The sequence below is a fragment of the Mytilus trossulus genome, chromosome 6, assembly GCF_036588685.1.
Source record: "Mytilus trossulus isolate FHL-02 chromosome 6, PNRI_Mtr1.1.1.hap1, whole genome shotgun sequence".
Lineage (NCBI taxonomy): Eukaryota > Metazoa > Mollusca > Bivalvia > Mytilida > Mytilidae > Mytilus > Mytilus trossulus.
Window position 1 is genome coordinate 68,172,547 of NC_086378.1, and position 20,532 is coordinate 68,193,078.

Sequence of the window (20,532 nt, forward strand, 5' to 3'; positions counted from 1 at the left end):
AATGGTTTCTTATAAGATGGGTGACTGTTTAGATATGTGTGCTCCTATTACAAAGGTGTGCTATATGGTAGGAGACTGACAAGATCATATTGCTTACATTTAAATGTTATGGTATAATCTTGGTGACTGTCAAAAATCTGGTGCTAACATTACAATGTTGATGTATAAGATTGGAGATCGTAAAGATACGGGTACTTACATTAAAATGTTGTTATTAGATGGATTACTGTCAACTTTATAAAAAAAAACTACAAAAATGTTTTTTGTTGGCATGCATCTTTGACAGATATTTGTATATTTGTTTGAACTTTTAATTAAGTTTTTATGTATGTTTGTGATGTATGTTTACACAATGGTGTGGTCTTACTCCAATTATTGTCACGCAAACCAATTATATATGTTTGGGTTGCGCACCCAATTTTGTCAATATAAAAGAGGAATGAAAGATACCAGAGGGACAGTCAAACTCATAAATCGAAAATGAACTGACAATGCCATGGCTAAAAAAGAAAAAGACAAACAGACAAACAATAGTACACATGACACAACAAAGCGGTACTGTAAACATCTTTCTGACAAGGGTGAGTGAGAGGGTTAGCGAGCTATCAAAGCTGGCTTAAACTACGATTTCTCTCTGAAAAAACGGTTCTTACAGGTTAGGAATTATACATGTTTCTATCATCATCTCCATTGGTTGATAAAGTCGAACGTTCATTTTATCAGGTTTTATCGACGTCTCTTTTTTTACATGTTATAGTTGGATAATTTTGTTCATATTTTTTCCACAGAAGTTTACTTCGTTATGCATGCAATGTAGTTTTAATGTGATTTTTAATTAACCAAAACAGCTGTATCACAAGTCGAATCTACGGAATATACTTTTTCATATATATTTATATGTATGACACTAACATTAAATTCATTTGAAAAGTGTAAAGAATATGAAAAAACATAAACGCATTGTGTATTGTTAATTTTACTTGTAATATTCTACAAAACTGCTGGGAAAATATCTGATTACAAATAAATTTTATAACAAATCATATGATAAGACACCAAGAAATTTGCAAGCCATATATGATATAAAAAAAGGGGAAGGTAAAAAGATATATAAGATACAGCGTGGACAACATCATCATGAGCCCAATTTAATTCTTGCAGTGGAAAAAAAAGGTAAATAAATGTTATTGATAATACAAAACAAAAGAAAAGGAGTAGGTCCGGTAAGACCGATTTTGGCCTCAAATTTCAGGTTCATCTGACCAAATATGTTGACCACTTTTTAAATACTTAAGTGTATATTTTATTTGAATCAATTAGTTTATGTGAAAGATTTGAACTGATTAAGTCATTAAAAACCATCCGATTCAAACTCAAATATGCAAAATCTACCAAATATGCCGAAAAATGTCACTTTTCAGATGGTTTTTGTCAAAAATGAAAGTGGCCGCATCCGTGTCCATCCTCAACCTTTATATATGTTACGTATTATCATAAAATACAACTTACATTTCAATATTAAGGATGAACACAAATGCGGCCACTTTCGTTTTACACGAAAACCGTCTAAAATTTAACTATAAAATGCTAGAATTGTGAAGATTTCAATAATTAAGCATGACTTTATGGTGCTGGTACCTGATATATGTACATTGTATTGTTAAAAACAGCCCATATTTATGTAGCAGAAGCATTCTACTGTCCAATGAATAACTAAAAGTTTATATTTTTACAATTTTGTAAAACTGCTATATTTTGGGGCTTTTTACTCCTTTGTGTATCCCTTACAAAACATAGGTTATATAGATTAGACCGTTGGTTTTCCCGTTTGAATGGTTTTATACTAGTAATTTTGGGGCCCTTTATAGCTTGTTGTTCGGTGTGAGCCAAGGCTCCGTGTTGAAGGCCGTACTTTAACCTATAATTGTTTACTTTTTAAATTGTTATTTGGATGGAGAGTTGTCTCATTGGTGGCAATCACGCCACATCTTCCTATATCTATAGGTCTATAAAAGCGCTTTGAACGCATGCATTTATAATAAAGCACTATTTGCATAGATATCAATGATCGTTCTTGTTAAACGTTTTTTTCATTGCCATAATTACTTTTGTTTTATAATTTAACCAATAGACTGCCTAGCATTTTGAGAAAACAGAATGTAGTTGAAGACCTTAGTTTGGCCTATATATCATATATTTTTTTGTAATATCAAGTTATTTCCTTTGACCCTACGTAAACAGCTTTTTTTTATTAGAAAAACAACGTACCTTCATCAATCTGAAATTACAGACGCCGCTTTCTCTATGAATGCGTAGATAGACGTAATAGATTTGAAATTGTACACGACTAGATTTCACAGCTTCACAGACAGATTACGAAAAAACGATATCAACAAGAATTAGTCTGTGTTGTCCATGTTGTCATCAAGATCTTATTGTTGTCGTTTGTTGCCCGGGAAGTCCCAGTTCAATAATTATAAGATATAATAACCTGACGACAGGTGTTGTGTTTTGTACACAGCTATGTTCGTGACAGAAAAGTAATTAGTTCATTAAATATTATCATCATCTTCTATATAATCATATTTTCCTACCGTTCGGTAATAAGAAGAACATTATCTGTAATACAAAGTATAACTTAAAGGGGCACTACCTACGAGATATGAAAAAATAGAATATGATTTCGTTTGGTTCAATTATTTAAAAAAATATAAGTGAAATAAAGATCTATAATAATAGTTTAAGCAACTAATTACCGGGCAACTAATTTGGTTCAACTTTGTCAAAATAAGCAAAGACATATTGCTGATGAATTATTTACTTGTAAGTTAATTATACGTGTACCTATGTTTGGCTTTATAACTATTTTGATCTGAGCGTCACTGATGACAACATATTAGCCAAACTAGGCAAAAAGAGATTTGTATCCTCCACATTTGCGTCGTTTTTGGCAGTTAACAATTCCTCGGTCTTCTGTTAATCACTCTGATCATTTGAACCAGCCGAGGTTACTGACATAGTGTGCACGTGAATAATTCGACCTTATTGAATACATATTCGCGTGAACTTTGATTTATTTAAACCCCGTAGCAAGAGATTGATACCGCATGCATTTTGCGTGTTCAATTCTTTATAAACGGAAAAGAATTTCAACATTGACAGTGAAACAAAGGTAAATCATTTGATTGACTGATTCGATCCACAAAATATTCTTATACATTGTCAGGTAAAACAATGATTATGCATAACATAATATAAAATTAAGAAGACCTATAAAAACCTATCATTTCATGACACGAGTTCCCAATCAGGCTATAATTTATATCTATTGGTATATTTATATCTACATCTTTTACAAGACCATCGGAGGTCTTCGGAGGTCAACTCAATAGTAGATGGTGTCTAGACTGAAATATACACGAAAAGAAACTACATTTTCTCGAGCCCATGTCCTGTTTATTGTTTATTCTATATCTGTAAGATCGTTGTTGGGCACATATGGAATATCTTTACTTTTTCAATGATTTTGATAAATGTTTTACATTTCGTTAAAAATCAAATATGAAATTTTGAGTCAAATTGGTAGACATGAATTTGACGGCAATATATCATAGTATATATATAGTATCCCTTTTATTTAAACAAAATCAATCATAGATCATCACATACAATCAGGAACATATATATTAGAATAATCATTTCTTGTCAGATAGGCTGTTCCCAGATACAATTAATGTAGCCTCAAATTATAAAGTTTAAATTTGATAAAATTGGCTTTAGAAATAATTAGCAGTTGTTTGGGTATTGTCTACTGTCAAAACTAACTTCCGCTTAACCAAAGCCGATAAACATAGCATGGGAAACACACTACACTACAGTCAGATGATATTTGGTCTTTTCATTCCACGTTCAGTTGGTTTTTAGGCAAATCATTCATGGTTCCCGGTCCCAACAAAAAACCGCAACCGTTTCATAAACCATCATCGAGGGTACAGTCGTTTCGTCGGAGAAAAGGATAGAAAAGCAAAAAAGTATAAATCTTCTTTAGGTTTTGGTTTTATAATATCTGTCAAGCTTATTTTAATATGAAAATTATGGTCACTGCGATCTGAAATACATTTCCTTCGAAAATATTGTTTGTTAATCAGAAATATTTTAATAATTAAAATGCAAAGTTTTGTTAAAATAAAAATAGCTGTCATATTTCTAAAAATAAAGAGGCAGCCAAATAAAAAAGATATCGTCGAGTGGCGGATACAGATTTTTTTATGAAAGCAGGGGTACTGACTGACCTAAAAAAAAAGGGGGGGGGGGGGGGGGGGGGGCTGTTGCAATTCTACTTCAGTGATTCCCATTATCATCAACTTAGTTTTTTTGCACCGAAGGGGGAGAGCTCCCTCTCTTGTGCATGCATAGGCTATGTTCCCCAGCTGGGAACAGTATATACTATACATATGTAGGACTCTAAAGTGCGATGGTCACAGGCACTTGTTTCTGTCAATGTTGGGTTTACTATCCATACCAGTACAAAAAAAAATTTTTTTTTTGTACTGGTATGGATAGTAAACCCCACATTGACAGAAACAAGTGCCTGTGATATTTTATAAACAACTTTTACAATAAATGTCCATTACTTTAATACAAGTAATTGATTTAAACATAACAGTTCTTTGTCAGCTGTAGCGCAATGTTTTTATTTTTTTCCAGTGCTGGAAGGTCTTGTATTCTGTAGTCGAACAAATTTACTAAATATACATACAAAACAGTATACGCATACTTATCCTGCTTCTATTAGAAGCAAAGGGACACATTTGAAGCATTGTTTATGTGGCAGTTTAATTTGTGATCCTCGTTAAAATGCTGTTGATTTTAATAAAAGATTCATCCGACGGTAAAATAGACATACATGTTTTCATGTATGAATTACAAATTTTCTGCTTTAACATTTGTTTGTACTGTACATTGTAGGAAAATAAAACATGTATTTGTTCTCGCTAAGATTAAGGAGAAAGCTAGGCGAACATTGCCTTTCTCTGGCATTTGACATGATTAAAAGCTTATAAATAAAAGAATAAATGTTGCATATTTCGACAATGAATGAATTTTGTATTTATAATTTTTCAATGACGACTGTAAGGGAGGTTGTAACATTGGTGTGAACGACAATATAATATACCAATTATCCAAATGTTCATGAATACGCTCCAAATTGTTAAAAATTCATTTTACATGAAATTTAATATTTTGCGACACATAAATTAGTACCTTTATAGCAATTATTACTTGGTCGAACTTGTTTATTTAGAAACAATCACTTAAGCCTACTGGAAAATTATAAAGCCTATCACATATGTTATACCTTAGCATACTAGCTTTTGAAAAACTTTTTTTAACCTCAATGTTTTAACCCCTCGAATCTTACCCTTTGGACCATCGCACTTTAGTGTAATACACCATCGTACTTTAGCGTATACCATCGCATTTTAGCGTGACCATCACACTTTAGAGTCCTACATATATATGTTCCTGGTCCCAGCATTTGATTTTATAATAAAATGTCATAAAATTGGAAATAAAACAAGAAATATATCGTTGATGCTTGCAAGTTCGTGACATCTCCGGATTTCCAATTAATCATTGACGTCCTGCAAAATATTTATCATCGACAACGTACTGCTTCAAAAAAAACTTGGCCGCATATTTTTCATGGCATTTTCACTAGTATGGACTTTAAAAAAAGAAGTTGAGAATGTTCTTGCATATCAATACACTATCAACTCACACCACATCTTCCTATATCTACTAATACAAAAACAAATATTTTTATTGGCACAAACTCATTAAACAGTAAATGGTTAAGACCTATGGCATTACATATAACTATAATGATTGACATGGTAGAATGAAATATCATGCATATTATTTGTTTTAAGGTCTATTTCCACTATAACTTGTGATCTATTTTAGGTTATGGGGTGCTCTTTTTTCCTTTTTAAGGCCATGACTACTATTTTTTTTAGGTCAATCAGGCTGTAAGCGGATTTTTTATGATCAGAAAATGTTTAGATATATATTGTGATAAAACGAAATGTGCCAAGTATTTGCTCGTAAATTAAAAGTTATTTAATTCTATCATTGTTCTCCACAAATTTTTGAAATAGCACCATAGAAATTTTCATAACACTGGAAAAACCCGAAATATATAGCACCATGGCCCCTGTCCTGTATACATTCTATTATAAAATGTTCCAAGATACCACCATCAGGGGGGATAGGATCTTTATCAGGACACCGGGATCGGTGTATTTAAGCTCGGGATTTCGGGATTGATCCTTTCGGGTTCCGGAAATTTCAGGACATCAGGATTTACTTTATTTAAATTCGGGACCTTGGGATTTCGTGTTTTTAAGCCCAGGATTTCAGAATGAGGACCCCTCCTATCCCCCCTCTACCATGGTAGAAAATATAGCACCAGGGTACCACAGTGGTTTAAGGCCATGGGGACAACACTGATTCTATGCCATTCAACACAAATGGAATATAAAAAATACTTTGATGCATTTATGACATTGTGACATTGTTATAGTTATCTTAAACATGTTTAAAGTGTTAAATACTGAATTTTCAAATTGCCCATCAAAAGGCACATGGAAAAATTAAAATATATTTGTATAAAGGATAAAAAAAAGTCAGTATGTCCTAATTACTCTATTTAAAAAGATATTCATTTGTTATTTGATCTCAAATTTATTCTGTAATTTTAAAATTCATAATACAATAGGCCTGACCTATGTATTGTTGCACATGCGCAAATGTCACTGTCCATTAAAAAGGTCATGAACTTACAAGTATGTCTACATAGTTTACGAAATCAGGTCACAATACCAAAAAATATAGACAGATTTGCCATGTTTCTGAAACTATCTATCAATTAAGAGTATCAGATTGTTTGCAAATAAGTTAAGAATATTTCCATTCACAGTGGATAGCATTTCCTCTAAGGTTTTGCTTTTTTCCATCCGTTTCGAATGAGGGTAACGAAATTCCAATGGGAATTATCTGAAATATGCAGATTTTGTGAATTCAGAGAAGAGAATGGCAAATAATGCTTTTATTTTTAGTTTGTATTTATTAAATTATAATACATGAGTCATTATGAACATTGCAAATTAGATGCACCCTGAAGGAATAAAACTGTAAACTTCCTGTAAAAGGAAACAAACAATGTGATAAAATGTGAATGTGCATTAAAACTTTAAAAAAAAACTTGACTTCTATTAGGCCTTTTCCTGTCGAAATTTGTTTGGAATCTTTTGGCTTCATCATGTACATGAGTCTATCAAACTTTAATTCCTTGTTAATTTTTCTGTTTCAAAGTCTTCTTTTTCTAAAAAGCTGCAATTGATTCAGAGTTTCCTTTATACAATTGCATGTAGTTATTTGATGGGTATAAGTTTTGAACAAATTGTTCCAAATAATTATAAGTTTTGAATGCTTTCCACACATACATTGTACATGTATTTATAAATCACAATCTTCCATTTTAAGAATATTTGTAGTGCATTTGTGAATTAATGTGTTGTTAAGTCACTTATTCAATTTTTTTCTCTATTTGAATTTATTGATTAGTTTTTCTATAAATAATCACTGCGTTAAATAAATTATTTATAGTCTATGAGAAAAAGAATATTTTTGCTATAAAATGCAAATTAATCATGGTTGAAAATCAGGGTTTTTTTGTGACAGGAAAGAAACACTGAAAGTTTAAACTGATGCATACAAGATATTGACTAGATGGATGAAAACGGAGAGGATTCAGACGAACAAAATAAGAATACAGAGTTAAAGAACAGTGAAGAGGTAAACGAACAAATTGAAACAGAAAGACCATTAATTGAACTATTCTCTAACGTCAGCTATTTCAATATTATGTTGTTCTAATTCAAACAGCAAGGGAATTATAGTCTGAGTTCAAGTACATGATGTAGTTTCAGAAAAAAAATCTGAAAACATCAATTTCATTTTTCATGATGTCTCTTAATATATGATATATATTTGATACATATGAACTCTGACTATTAATTTCATTAAATGTAACCTCTAAGCAACTTTGGATATTTATATATGAAGGTAGAAAGGAGATTTTTTTCAAGTAATCACATTATCTATCTATGTAATCTGCGATCAATAGACTGAATCAGAATGTCATACAGCAAATACAAAGCTGTGTCTGTCTTTTGTTATCTTTGTTAGAAATTATTGTTATGCAGTGTATACATCTCATCTGTTTTAAAGCAGGGGCAAAGTAATATAGATAAAGCCATAAAAGCTAGGGAGGAAAACAGAACAGCAGAAGCATTAGATCTATATAAAAAGGAGATACAGCATTTGATTGAGGAAATCAAAGGTAATATATGATTTACTATGTGCAGTTTCATCAGTTACTTAATTTCTGGAAATTCCTAAAAGAATTATTCAATTGTATCTTTTATTCACCTTAACAGGATTTCTGCTTCTTTGTTCTATCAACTTAGTGTAATCAGAGTTTTGGGGATACGATTGCTTTCAAGCAATCTGTAGACTTATACCGTTGACTCAGGACTCCATGCCCTCACGTCAGTTGTTTTATTCTAAACATTTAGCAACATCTCAGATTCTTATGATTGTCTTGCTTTAAAAGGTAAAATTTACAAAATGATTGAACTTACATGTGAACAACTTTCCTGTAATGTTCTTCTCATAATCTTCATGTTTGATATTTCCCTTAACTTATATACGTGTATTTAACAACACGGAAAATATCAGAATTAAACAGTATTTATATTTAGTGTTTTTATAAATTTAGAAACACGTCAGAGGGAATTCCCCAGTTTTGATAAATGCAAGAGTTCTCTGTATTCCAATAATTCTATTTCTGAACTGAAGTGGAGTTTTTCTTATATGCTACCATTATGACTCTCATATTTGATACAGTACTCTCGTAAAGAAATGGAGAACCATCTAGGTCGTCTAATTATCATTCAAATAACATTCTAGTTCCAAATCGCAAGTCACGGGTTTGTTTATGTATAAATGCGCATGCATATAGTTTTCTTGATTTCAAGGGGTATCAGATTGAATGGTTGCTCTGGATTCCCCACTCCATTGATTAATTTGAAACTAATGGGATCATTTCTATGTCTGTCTGCTTTTGAGGGTTATTGTGGTGGCATAATTTTAAATCATATGCATCATTTCAATTGAAATAAATGTAGTCGTACCTACAACACCCCTTCAGCTGAAATGAAGTCTTCCATATTATCGTTTCAAGTTGTCTCCCTGCTGGAAGTATTTTCGGTCAAAATGGAAATATCGTTGAGAAAAATTAACTCGTTAGATGTCGATTAACGTCGTATTATATTTAGAACGATCTCAATTTAAACAGAGGAGTGTGTACGGAAAGGAGTCATGCCCATTGACCAAAAGGAAATTAATATTTATTTAGTTAGAAATGGGGTTCCTCCTAGAATTATTGGTGATAAGATACAAAGTGAAATACCTTCTCTCACTCTCAGTGACTGCTGTGGAAAGTAAACTTGGAATTGATAGTACAGAAATAAAACACAATAAGTACATTGCTCATACAATTGGATCTGGGATTGGATATTTTTAAAGTAGAGTAACTATTCAGATTATGTAAATTATATTTTGCATGTACAGTTGAATTAGTTTTAAAAATAATACTATCCAGCTGTACCAGGGCTGCCAATAAAATGTGTGAGACTCACGCATGTTCATGCTTTTTTGCGGTAGTATCCTTGTATCTATTTTTTTCCTCTTTGATCTTTTCAATATAGGCCAAATCTCATGCATTTGCTTACTGAAAAGTTGGCAGAACTACTATACATATGTCAATGAAAACTATGGCAATTGTACCCCTCAGAGCATTCTGCTCTTTGATTTTGCATATTAATACACAATAATAACATAATGACACAAAATATAAATAAAGTAAGTAAATATTGTGAATTCATTATTAATTGTTGGATACCAATTTTCATGTGTTTTGTTGGTATAGGAGAACCACGAATTCAACTGTTCCTACAAATTACAAATTTTGTGTTTTGATCTGTTTTCAAGTACTATCATGACTATATGAAGCAATAGGTCAACTATATTTGGTGTATAGAAAAATTGTAAGGTCTGTTTTACAGGATTTACCTGACCTTGACCTCTCTGTCATATATCTTTAAAAAAAAAAGGTTTCTGTAATGCTTTAAGTAAAACTTTATCAACATAAAATTATAGGTCACTGTCAGTGAAACAGGCGAGACATGTCATCGTGTACACTCTTGTTACATTGTATCATATGTGTGGACATATGTTTCTTAACACATAAATTTTCTATTTTTTTGTAAGATGAATCCATGGTAACAGAGGTAAAGAATAAATTAAAACGACAGTGTTCCATTTATCTCTCTGAGGCCGAGATCTTGCAGAAAGAACTAAATGATGAAAATGGAGATGGAGAAAAAGAAGAAAATGAAGAAGATACAGCTTGTAAAGAATCTGAGGATCATCTCGTAGAAAGATTAGTCAATGGTATTTGTCCTGTATAGAGCTTTATAATTGTGCTTGTCTTTATTTTGTTCTTTAAGCTGAAAACTCCCCATAAATTTTAACTACCACATCATTTAGATATCAAAATGTTGTGATATGCTTGTCACAGCATGCCTGCAGGTTTCTTAAAACATATAACTTTGTAAAATTTGCCCCACATCTTTCTTCAGACGTTGTCTTATCTTGCATTTCAATATTACTAGAACAATTTCAATAAAATGTACATTTCATTTCAGATATGAGCGAGTGTGAAACTCCTGATATAACTATGAAAGATGTCTGTGGTTGTCAGGATGTTAAAGACAAGCTTACAGAAAGTATCATTTTACCAATCAAGTTCCCTCACTTATTTCAAGGTTTGAATAGCTTTTTTACAGAAATTAAGATATACTCTGGGATTATCTATTAAAACATAAAACTTTCTTATTATGGTTTCTTAAAAATTATTCAAATGTCATTTTCTGGTAGTTGTATATTATTATACCATAATCTAGTAGATTGTATCAACATTATTTAATAATTTCTCCAATTATTCCGATAGTTATGAAAAAAATATGCATTGGTCTTGTTCAGTCAAATAAAGTTCCTAAAGAAGAGGATTTGTCATTCAATGTATGACTTAGTTGACAGTGTTTTACATCTTGTAAAAAGTTTAGAAGTATAATTAGATTGTTTGATATCAAACACAGGAGATACCAACACTAAATATTATTTTTTTCTCAGATCATTTAATTTAACATTACATGTTGTTATGGATTTTCGCTATAGATTTTCATTTAAGTCTCTTTTTTTTAGGGAAGAGAAGACCAATGTGGGCGGGGATACTTTTATATGGGGTAAATATCATTCTCTAATCTTTTCATCATTTTTGAATTTCATTATGCGAAAATGAATTCAAACACCTGAATTATATGCCAGTTATAAATTAAAGGAGAGAGGAAAGATAGCAGAAGGACATTCAAACTGAATTAAAAATAAACTGACAATGCCATGACTAAAACGTAAAAGACAAACAGACAAATTATAGTGCCTAAGACACAACATAGAAAACTAAAGACCAAACAACACCAACCCCACCAAAAACTGGGGGAGATCCCAGGTGCTCCTGGTTTTATTATGGAAATTCAGTGAAACATGTTTGTTCTGCAGATGGTTGATAAGCTACTCCAGTTGTTTTCTTCAGTAACTTGTGAAAGCTTTTCAAATTTATATACAAAATTGGAGGTCACTTTGGATATAAATTATTTTTGTAGTTGCCTTTCAGTAGTTATGTTAATTGATTGATTGGAAAATGTCAGGTTGAGTTGTTTCATGTAATCAACAAAGAACTATTCCAACAATGGCTTTAACATCTTAATATTTTGTTTATGCATGTTCTGAGGAAAAAATTGAGATAAATATTGATTTTGTCATTTTAGACTAAAATGCGAATTTAAATTATTGCAATCATAATAAACATGTTATTTCTCTGAAATCCTTGCTGTTCATAGTCATAACTAAAATTGAGGTATTTATTTTGAAATAGGCACCAGGTTCTGGGAAGACAATGATTGTTAAAGCTTTAGCTGGAGAAAATCCTGATGTGTCATTTCTCAGAATAGTTTGTTCAGATTTAGTCTCTAAATTCTTGGAACACCAGGAAAAGTAAGTATTCTGAAAATGAAATAAGAACATGATATATGTTGAAAGGGATATATCCTGAGGGACTTGATTGATTTATAACTGTTAAACATTGTGTCAACACCATCAAGGCCACTGGACTTGATAATGGGAACATTGATACAGATTCATTCAATTCATCCAAACTTCCTAGCAGCTTCACTTTTGCTGTTTAGGAGTTATTGTCCTTGATTCATTGAAAAATTGTTATTTATAAGTATATATTTCCCAGCAATTATTTGCAAACTGTTCTTTGGATGCTTTTTAAATTTTAGAATGTTGTTTCTGATAACATCAATGAGGTTTGTATCCTGTCATGGGATATTTATTAAATTTTCAGAAAAACTGCAAATGAGGGTCCTTATTCTGTGTAAACTCGTACAGTTTTTAACTCAAATATCATGTATACCTGAAACTTTAAAAAAAGAACATGAAAATAATGAAACTTAGCACCTGCATTTAAGGATTTTTTCCTAAATTTTCCAAACTTTGGAAATTAGTGAATTTGATAACTTGGAACATTTATACTGCATGTGTATGGAAGAAGTTATTGCTTAAGATTTACATCGTTAGCCTATTGATAGTAAATCTTTATACTGAACAATATAATTATTTTAAATTCAATAATCTACAGCATAATTAAACAAATAAGACATGTAAACAAAGGACCAGATTTTAAGGGAGGATTTTTCTAACAATTGAGAGTGATTTATGATGAATATCTTGAAATATTAAATGTTATTAATGGGGAGTGGAGGTGCCAGTTCTTTAAACAAGTTCATAATTAGTTTAATTTAAATGGAAATGAATCAGTGGTAAATTAAATAAAGTATTTTTTTTATTATAATGCAAATGATTTGTTATCTTTAAAAAAAAACATGCAATGCAGAGCGCTGATACATCTCTTTTTGTCAACAGTGTAATTTTAAGAAAGGAGCTTAGTGTCCTCACTGTCAATAGACAAACTATTTTCATAGTTAATATACTTATTTTCCAAAAGTTAACAGTTTTGTCTGCAAAATATTCTGCTGGCATAATTCATAATTTCGTACATGCGTTCTTTCATAGTTAAATACAATGGCTAATACATGAAAATATTGCGTTTTATTTAAATGCTTATCTTTCAGATTAATTAAACAATTATTTAGAAAAGCTCAAGGATTGAAACCATGTATTGTTTTCATAGAAGATTTTGATTGTTTATTTAATGAAGATGCATCCATGATAGATCGTAAAGTTCTGACAGAACTCATGGTTCAAATACAAGACATTGGTCTTGATAACGAAGGCATTCATGTAATACTAAGTGCTAGAAAACCTTGGGCCATTCAAAGAAGTGTTATGAGGAGGTATTCAATAGAACTTGTGGCACTCTAGTTTAGTGATATGTTATTGCTCCCTTCGTTAAAGGCATTTTTATTGCTGCTTCAAATTAAGCAAAGGAAAAAGATCATCCTCATTTGAATGTGAATTTTGTGTAATTTTTTTTATTTTTTTCTTGTTTTCATTCTGTAAAGGAAGTTTATAATTCATTGTTGTAAAAGTGAAAATTGACATTTTGAAACTGTCTTATCAAAGATAACATGTAATTGCTACGAAGGAAGTATAAATATGACATTGATACTGCAGCTTCAATATGTTTTATTTTATAAATTATTTATCATTGGTACAACCTTAAAAGCATGAATCATATCATAGAGCTATTTCATTTTTGAAAACATCTCAATACAAAGGCATGAAATTGAAACTGAAATGGAATATCCTTATTTCATTCAAGTCTTTTGAACAAATTATTTTCATATTTTGATAAAAATGCATATGTTGAGGTAGTGTTATTTTCAAAATCAATCCTCTTGATTGTAATATATGATATCTGTTTCATTATACCCTAATCCTTGTCCCTTATTGATTTCTGAATGGATTATTACTCAATCATGTGAAATATTTGTTTATAAATTGGTAATAATGACTAAAAATAATGATTATTATTACCAGTATAACTTTTTTCAATTTTATGCCAATAACTGCTCTATGATTCATTGCTTTGAATTTGGTGTTAATTTCCAGTGAAAGTGTTTATACTAAAACTATTGAGCTGCAATAAAATGGGATACTTGTGTTACAAATGTTTTACTTATTTTACATCTGGTCTTCCTAGTTGACTTATTTTTCTCTCTACAATTATTTCTTAAATTTTAAAAAAAATTGTGTTTTTTAGACTCAATATGATCAATGCCACAAAAAAAACCTTTTAGCTTAAGTAACAAAATCATTTACAGTACATGTACATAGTTTTTGTCGAGCCTGCAACTTTTGTTGCAGAAAGCTCGTCATAGGGATAGTGATCCAGCGGCGGCTACGGCGGCGGTGGTGTTAGCTCACTTATTAAAAGCTTTATATTTTAGAAGGTAGAAGACCTGGATGCTTCATACGTTGTATATAGATGCCTCATGTTACGAACTTTCCGTCAGTCACATGTCCAAAGTCCTTGACCTCATTTTCATGGTTCAGTGACTACTTGAAAAAAAAGTTAAGATTTTTTGTAATGTTAAATTCTCTCTTATTATAAGTAATTGGATAACTATATTTGGTATGTGCGTACCTTGCAAGGTACTTATGCCTGTCAGACAGTTTTCACTTGACCTCGACCCCATTTCATTGATCAGTGAACAAGGTTAAGTTTTGGTGGTCAAGTCCATATCTCAGATACTATAAGCAATAGGTCTAGTATATTTGGTGTATGGAAGGACTGTAAGGTGTACATGTCCAACTGGCAGGTGTCATCTGACCTTAAACTCATTTTCATGGTTCAGTGGTTATAGTTAAGTTTTTGTGTTTTGGTCTGTTTATCCTATACTATATGCAATAGGTCTACTATAATTGGTGTATGGAATGATTGTAAGGTGTACATGTCTAGCTGACAGGTGTCATCTGACCTCGACCTCATTTTCATGGTTCAGTGGTCAAAGTTAAGTTTTTTAGTTTTGGTCTATTTTTCTAATACTTTATGCATTAGGTCAACTATATTTGGTGTATGGAAATATTTTATGATCTATATGTCGGTTAGGCAGGTTTTATTTGACCTTGACCTCATTTTCACGGTCCATTGCTAAGTTTTAAGTGTTTGTGTTTTGGTCTGTTTTTCTTTATTTATAAGCAATAAGTCAACTATATTTGTTGTATTGAAGAATTGTTAGCTGTACATGTCTGCCTGGCATGGTTCATCTGACCTTGACCTCATTTTCATGGTTCATTGATCAATGTTTCATTTTCTTGGTTAATGTTGAGTTTATGTGACAGTTGAAATAAAGCTTTATATTTAGGTCTATCAAGATAGTATCAAGGATTAGTAAAGAAGGCGAGACATTTCAGTGTGTGCACTCTTGTTTACATTGATACATATTTATTACTTTTTTTTTAAATGAATGGTCAACTCATTCTAATTGAATTATGGCAGTATAAAAGAAAAGATAAGTCAATAAGCAAGACAAGATACTTTATTTATTGAAAACATTGTCAGACATTTTCAAATTACAGCCCTTTTTTGTATTTTCAGAATGGTGCAATATTTATTTAAAAGGGCCGAGAATCAGAGTCGGCCATGTATTTTATTTTTAGATGACTTTGAACAATTGTTTGAATATGAGGAGAGTGAAAATGATCGTATTCCAAGAATTAGGTCAGAACTTCTATATCAAATTGATCACTGTGCAGAGAATGTACATATAGTGGCAGGAACATATAAACCTTGGATGATTCAGTCAACTTTTCTGAAAAGGTGATATATTCATGCATGCTATCCATAAGATGCAACATTATATTATTTTTTGTTTCCTTCCCTTACCTTCTTAAAAATATTTATTCTTTAAAAAAAAAATTTGAAATAAAAAGTTTGCAGTTGCTGATTCAGCATGGGCCTTATAAGGGTACACCCCTTTTTATCACCTTTTATCATATATTTTTCATAATATATGCGATTTTAGCACAAATCATCTGAAAAAAAAATGTAAAGGTTTTATAGAATAAGACACCCTTCGAAATCCTAGATCTGCCCCTGGTTTGAACAATTCATTATAACTTTTAAAACAGTACACAAATCTTGTCAAATGCCCTTGGGATTTTTGTATGACCTCCAGAGAGGCAGACAGATTTCCACTGAATAAGGCCTGTTATAACACACATGGAAAAGGCACATCATTCCAACTAAACCATATTGAAAAAATATGACAAAAATTTTGTAATGAATTTTTCTTAATCTGACAATGTTTTCATGATGGTAGACATATACAGTACTAATTTATTGTTTAAAATTAGACATATTATTAAAATTACCGTGGTGCAACCATCTTATTTTATCCTGTCTCTTAGATTGTCTTTAAAATCTCAAAAGAGCCTCAAACTAATCATAAAGTTATGAACTAAACAAGACAAACTAGAAAATTCCACCATTTAAAGCTGCAATATTTGGACTCTTTCAATGGACTGAAATATACATATACACACATAAAATCATACATTAAAGAGAAAGTGACAATTACAGGCCAAAAAAAATTTACGAAAAGACGAGCAAGTCCACAAAACCTTATTAAACAAAATAATCATTTTGATAATAATTAATCAATAATTGTTATTAATATGTTTGAAGATCTGGTCCAAAATGTTCCACAATTAAATCTAATAGAATGATGTCGAAAGGGCAAAACAAGGTTATAAAATTATCTTCTAAAAATTACCCATGAACAAAAAAAAATAGTTTTTTGAATTTACAGCTCTCATAATTGTTTCAATTTGGAATTCCTGTTTCAGTGTTTTTATCTTAACTTAATTTTACATGTATACAAAGGTTAAAAAGTTAAAATTATTATTTAGATTATGTAAAAGAGTGCTTGTGTCTTTGCCTGATCATGAAGCAAGAAGACAGGTTTTTATGAAAAACATGAAACCGATTAAAAATGATGTAAAGGATGAGGACTATGCGATATTTGCTGATAAAACTGAGGGGTAAGATTTCTGATATGTATATCTGGTCAAATAACTGACCCCAAAAATCATAGTAATCTTGAATTTCAACTTTTAATGTCAAGTGTTTGTTTTGTTCAAATGGCAGATACCCCCATTTCATGCCTTTATCAATACAGGGTATCTGGACAGTGTGTTGTATCTCCTTTTTTTGTATATCTGATATATTTACTGTGGGTGGTTGAAATGTTTTGTTCTGTCAAGTATTTTAAAAAAAATTTATAAAAATTTTAATGTATAATTTATAATTTTCAGATATACAGGGGCAGATATAAGTATTATAGTAAGAGATGCTTCAATGGCACCTATACGCAAAATTCAAAATGCTTCCCACTTCAAAAAGGTAAGAAATATTGTTAATAATGTACCCTAAAATATTTCTCTTGCATAAAACGGATATTAATTTCTACGTTTATCCCTTGTAGATAGGTACCCACATGATATGTTAATACTGTAAATTCAGAAATTATTGCATGCATTTATTATTGGAATTTTGTCATTTTAGACTCAAATGTGATTTTATTTTTTACAATTTTGAGTTTAAATTATTGCGTTTACAACTCTTTCGCAATAATGAAAACCTCGCAATAATTTCTGAATTTACAGTATGTGAAAATGATGTCAAATCTTATAACACCAATAGTTATAGTAATTTTGTGTTACAAATGATTTCTAGACTGTATTAATGCTGGAAGAACTTGAGCAGAAAAATATAAAGAAAGTAAAAAATTGTAGAAATGCAACCAATAAAAATGTTCACCCCAAAAATAATCATTGGGGATTCATTGTTTTTCGTTGAATACCAACCTTCGTGGCTTTCATGGATACTGGTGAACCACAAAAATAAATGTTCAACGAATAACAAATTTTCTATAGGCTTGTATGCAGACATAGGCAAAACCACTAAATTAAATATCCAAGAAGTTTTCCTTAATCCATAAAATTTGGTACCCATAAAAATTAAATGAATCCACTGTATTATTGTTTCAAATGTTTTTTGTTTATGTAGGTACAAGGACCAAGTTTAACTGATCCTGATGTTGTAGTAGATGACCTTTTGACACCCTGTGCCTCACAAGACTCAATGGCTATAGAAATGTCCTGGGAGGATGTATCAGAAGATAAACTGTCAGAACCAACAGTAACAACTGTAAGTCTATCATGGTAGATGCACTTACAATATCTGAAATGTTATATTCTCAGCTGATTTAATATTTTGCAATGAATTATGATACCCTCGCTTTAAATAAGTGGGGTTTAATGTTTAAGCTCTGTATTTCCGTCAATCCATCCATCCGTCAGTCAATCAGTCAGTCCATCTCATGAATATTTTTTGTACAAGGATTTCTGAAATTTGGTTTTGGAACTTATATTAGTCTGCTATATGTGATGAGTTTTCAGATTCATCACTCAAACAACCTGTTAACTGTCAAGTATTTTAGCCAGGGTATCATCAGTGTCCCAAAGCTAACAGTTTCACTTGTTATTTAACATTAATTTCAGAAATAATGGCATGCATTTATTGTTGGGATTTTTTATAATCTTTTGTGAATGCACCTGTCCTAAGTCAGGAATCTGATGTACAGTAGTTGTCGTTTGTTTATGTAATATATTCTTGTTTCTCGTTTCTCGTTTTGTTTATATAGATTAGACCGTTGGTTTTCCCGTTTGAATGGTTTTACACTAGTAATTTTGGGGCCCTTTATAGCTTGTTGTTCGGTGTGAGCCAAGGCTCCGTGTTGAAGGCCGTACTTTAACCTATAATGGTTTAATTTTTAAATTGTTATTTGGATGGAGAGTTGTCTCATTGGCACTCACACCACATCTTCCTATATCTACATAAATGACAATTGACCATTGGATTTTAACAAAATCTACATTATGGTATGTGTATCAGATAGTCGAAATGCAAGTTCTTATTATTGCTATACTCACCCAGTCACATTATTCATATTGATTAAAACCTGGCACTATTTTTTTTATATACAGTATTGAGTTCTATTTTATTACCTATAGGTTATTGACTGAAGATGACTGATCAAATATGTGGTGTCTGGTTACAGCCATGCTTTAATATATGGTCAAATAATTTTTGTTAAATATTTTTTCAAATCACCGGAAAATCCTAAACAAATCAACCAAATAGATTCAGTTGGCATGACACGGGTTATGTTCTTCTCATATGTGTTATGATGGTATGATACTAAACCCCTAACGGGAAGGATTGTGCCTGATATTCATATGATGAAATCATAATCTTTCAATCAGTTTAATTGAAGTCTGGAGCTGGCATGTCAGTTAACTGCTAGTAGTCTGTTGTTATTTATGTATAATTGTCATTTTGTTTATTTTCTTTGGTTACATCTTCTGACCTCAGACTCAGACTTCTCTTGAATTGAATTTTAAATGTACTTATTGTTATGCGTTTAATTTTCTTCATTGGCTAGAGGTATAGGGGGGGGGGGGGGTTTGAGATCTCATAAACATGTTTAACCCCGCCGCATTTTTGTACCTGTCCCAAGTCAGGAGTCTCTGGTCTTTGTTAGTCTTGTATTATTTTAATTTTAGTTTCTTGTGTACAATTTCGAAATTAGTATGGCGTTCACTATCACTGAACTAGTATATATTTGTTAAGGGGCCAGCTGAAGGACGCCTCTGGGTGCGGGAATTTCTTGTTACATTTAAGACCTGTTGGTGAGTTTCTGCTGTTGTTTTTTTTATGGTCGGGTTGTTGTCTCTTTGATACATTCCCCATTTCCATTCTCAATTTTATCAAATTGATTAGAACCTTTCATTTGTTCTTCATCTAAAAAATGTGAAATAACTCTTCTAACAATTCTGAAAGATTGTTAAGAGTAACATTTTAGATCATTTGTAATAAAACCTTTCTTCTTTTTTTCTTTTCAGGATGATGTATTGAAATCTTTAAATGGAACTAAACCATCAATAGATGAAGAGTATCTGAAGAATTTGAATGACTTTGTACAGTCATGGGATTGAATTGTCTTTTAAATTAAGTTATCAAATTATGCATTGATACTCAGTAAGAGTCAATCCTATGAACAATACCTCTACCCAAGGAATGTAAACAATTAACAAGTATGTAGCCTGTCATTGAAATTATTTCATTTAACCTTCCAAACAAACTGGTATTGTTTAAATGAATTAAATTAACCATCCAAATTAAATAAGGTAGTTTTATTGTTATCCCAGTGCAATATGAATATTACAAATTGAACAACAAAAATACCTTTA

General features: G+C 31.2%; 1 protein-coding gene across 5 annotated transcripts; it reads left to right on the plus strand.

The window, feature by feature from the left end:
* The first annotated feature begins 3,913 nt into the window (after positions 1-3,913).
* Positions 3,914-20,455, plus strand: LOC134721727 (vacuolar protein sorting-associated protein 4B-like). Of its 5 annotated transcripts, none has more exons than XM_063584905.1 (12): positions 3,914-4,031; positions 7,747-7,860; positions 8,296-8,407; positions 10,399-10,581; positions 10,836-10,955; positions 11,395-11,435; positions 12,125-12,243; positions 13,386-13,607; positions 17,128-17,259; positions 17,533-17,620; positions 18,287-18,427; positions 20,185-20,455. In XM_063584905.1, the coding sequence occupies exons 2-12, from the start codon at positions 7,795-7,797 to the stop codon at positions 20,275-20,277; spliced, it is 1,317 nt and encodes a 438-aa protein (XP_063440975.1). In that variant the 5' UTR covers positions 3,914-4,031; positions 7,747-7,794; the 3' UTR covers positions 20,278-20,455. The 5 variants fall into 5 exon arrangements, with proteins under 5 accessions (XP_063440975.1, XP_063440972.1, XP_063440976.1 ...); XM_063584902.1 differs by lacking the exon at positions 13,386-13,607 and adding an exon at positions 15,815-16,036; XM_063584906.1 differs by lacking the exon at positions 13,386-13,607 and adding an exon at positions 15,815-16,036 and having other exon boundaries at positions 8,299-8,407.
* Positions 20,456-20,532: the final 77 nt, after the last annotated feature.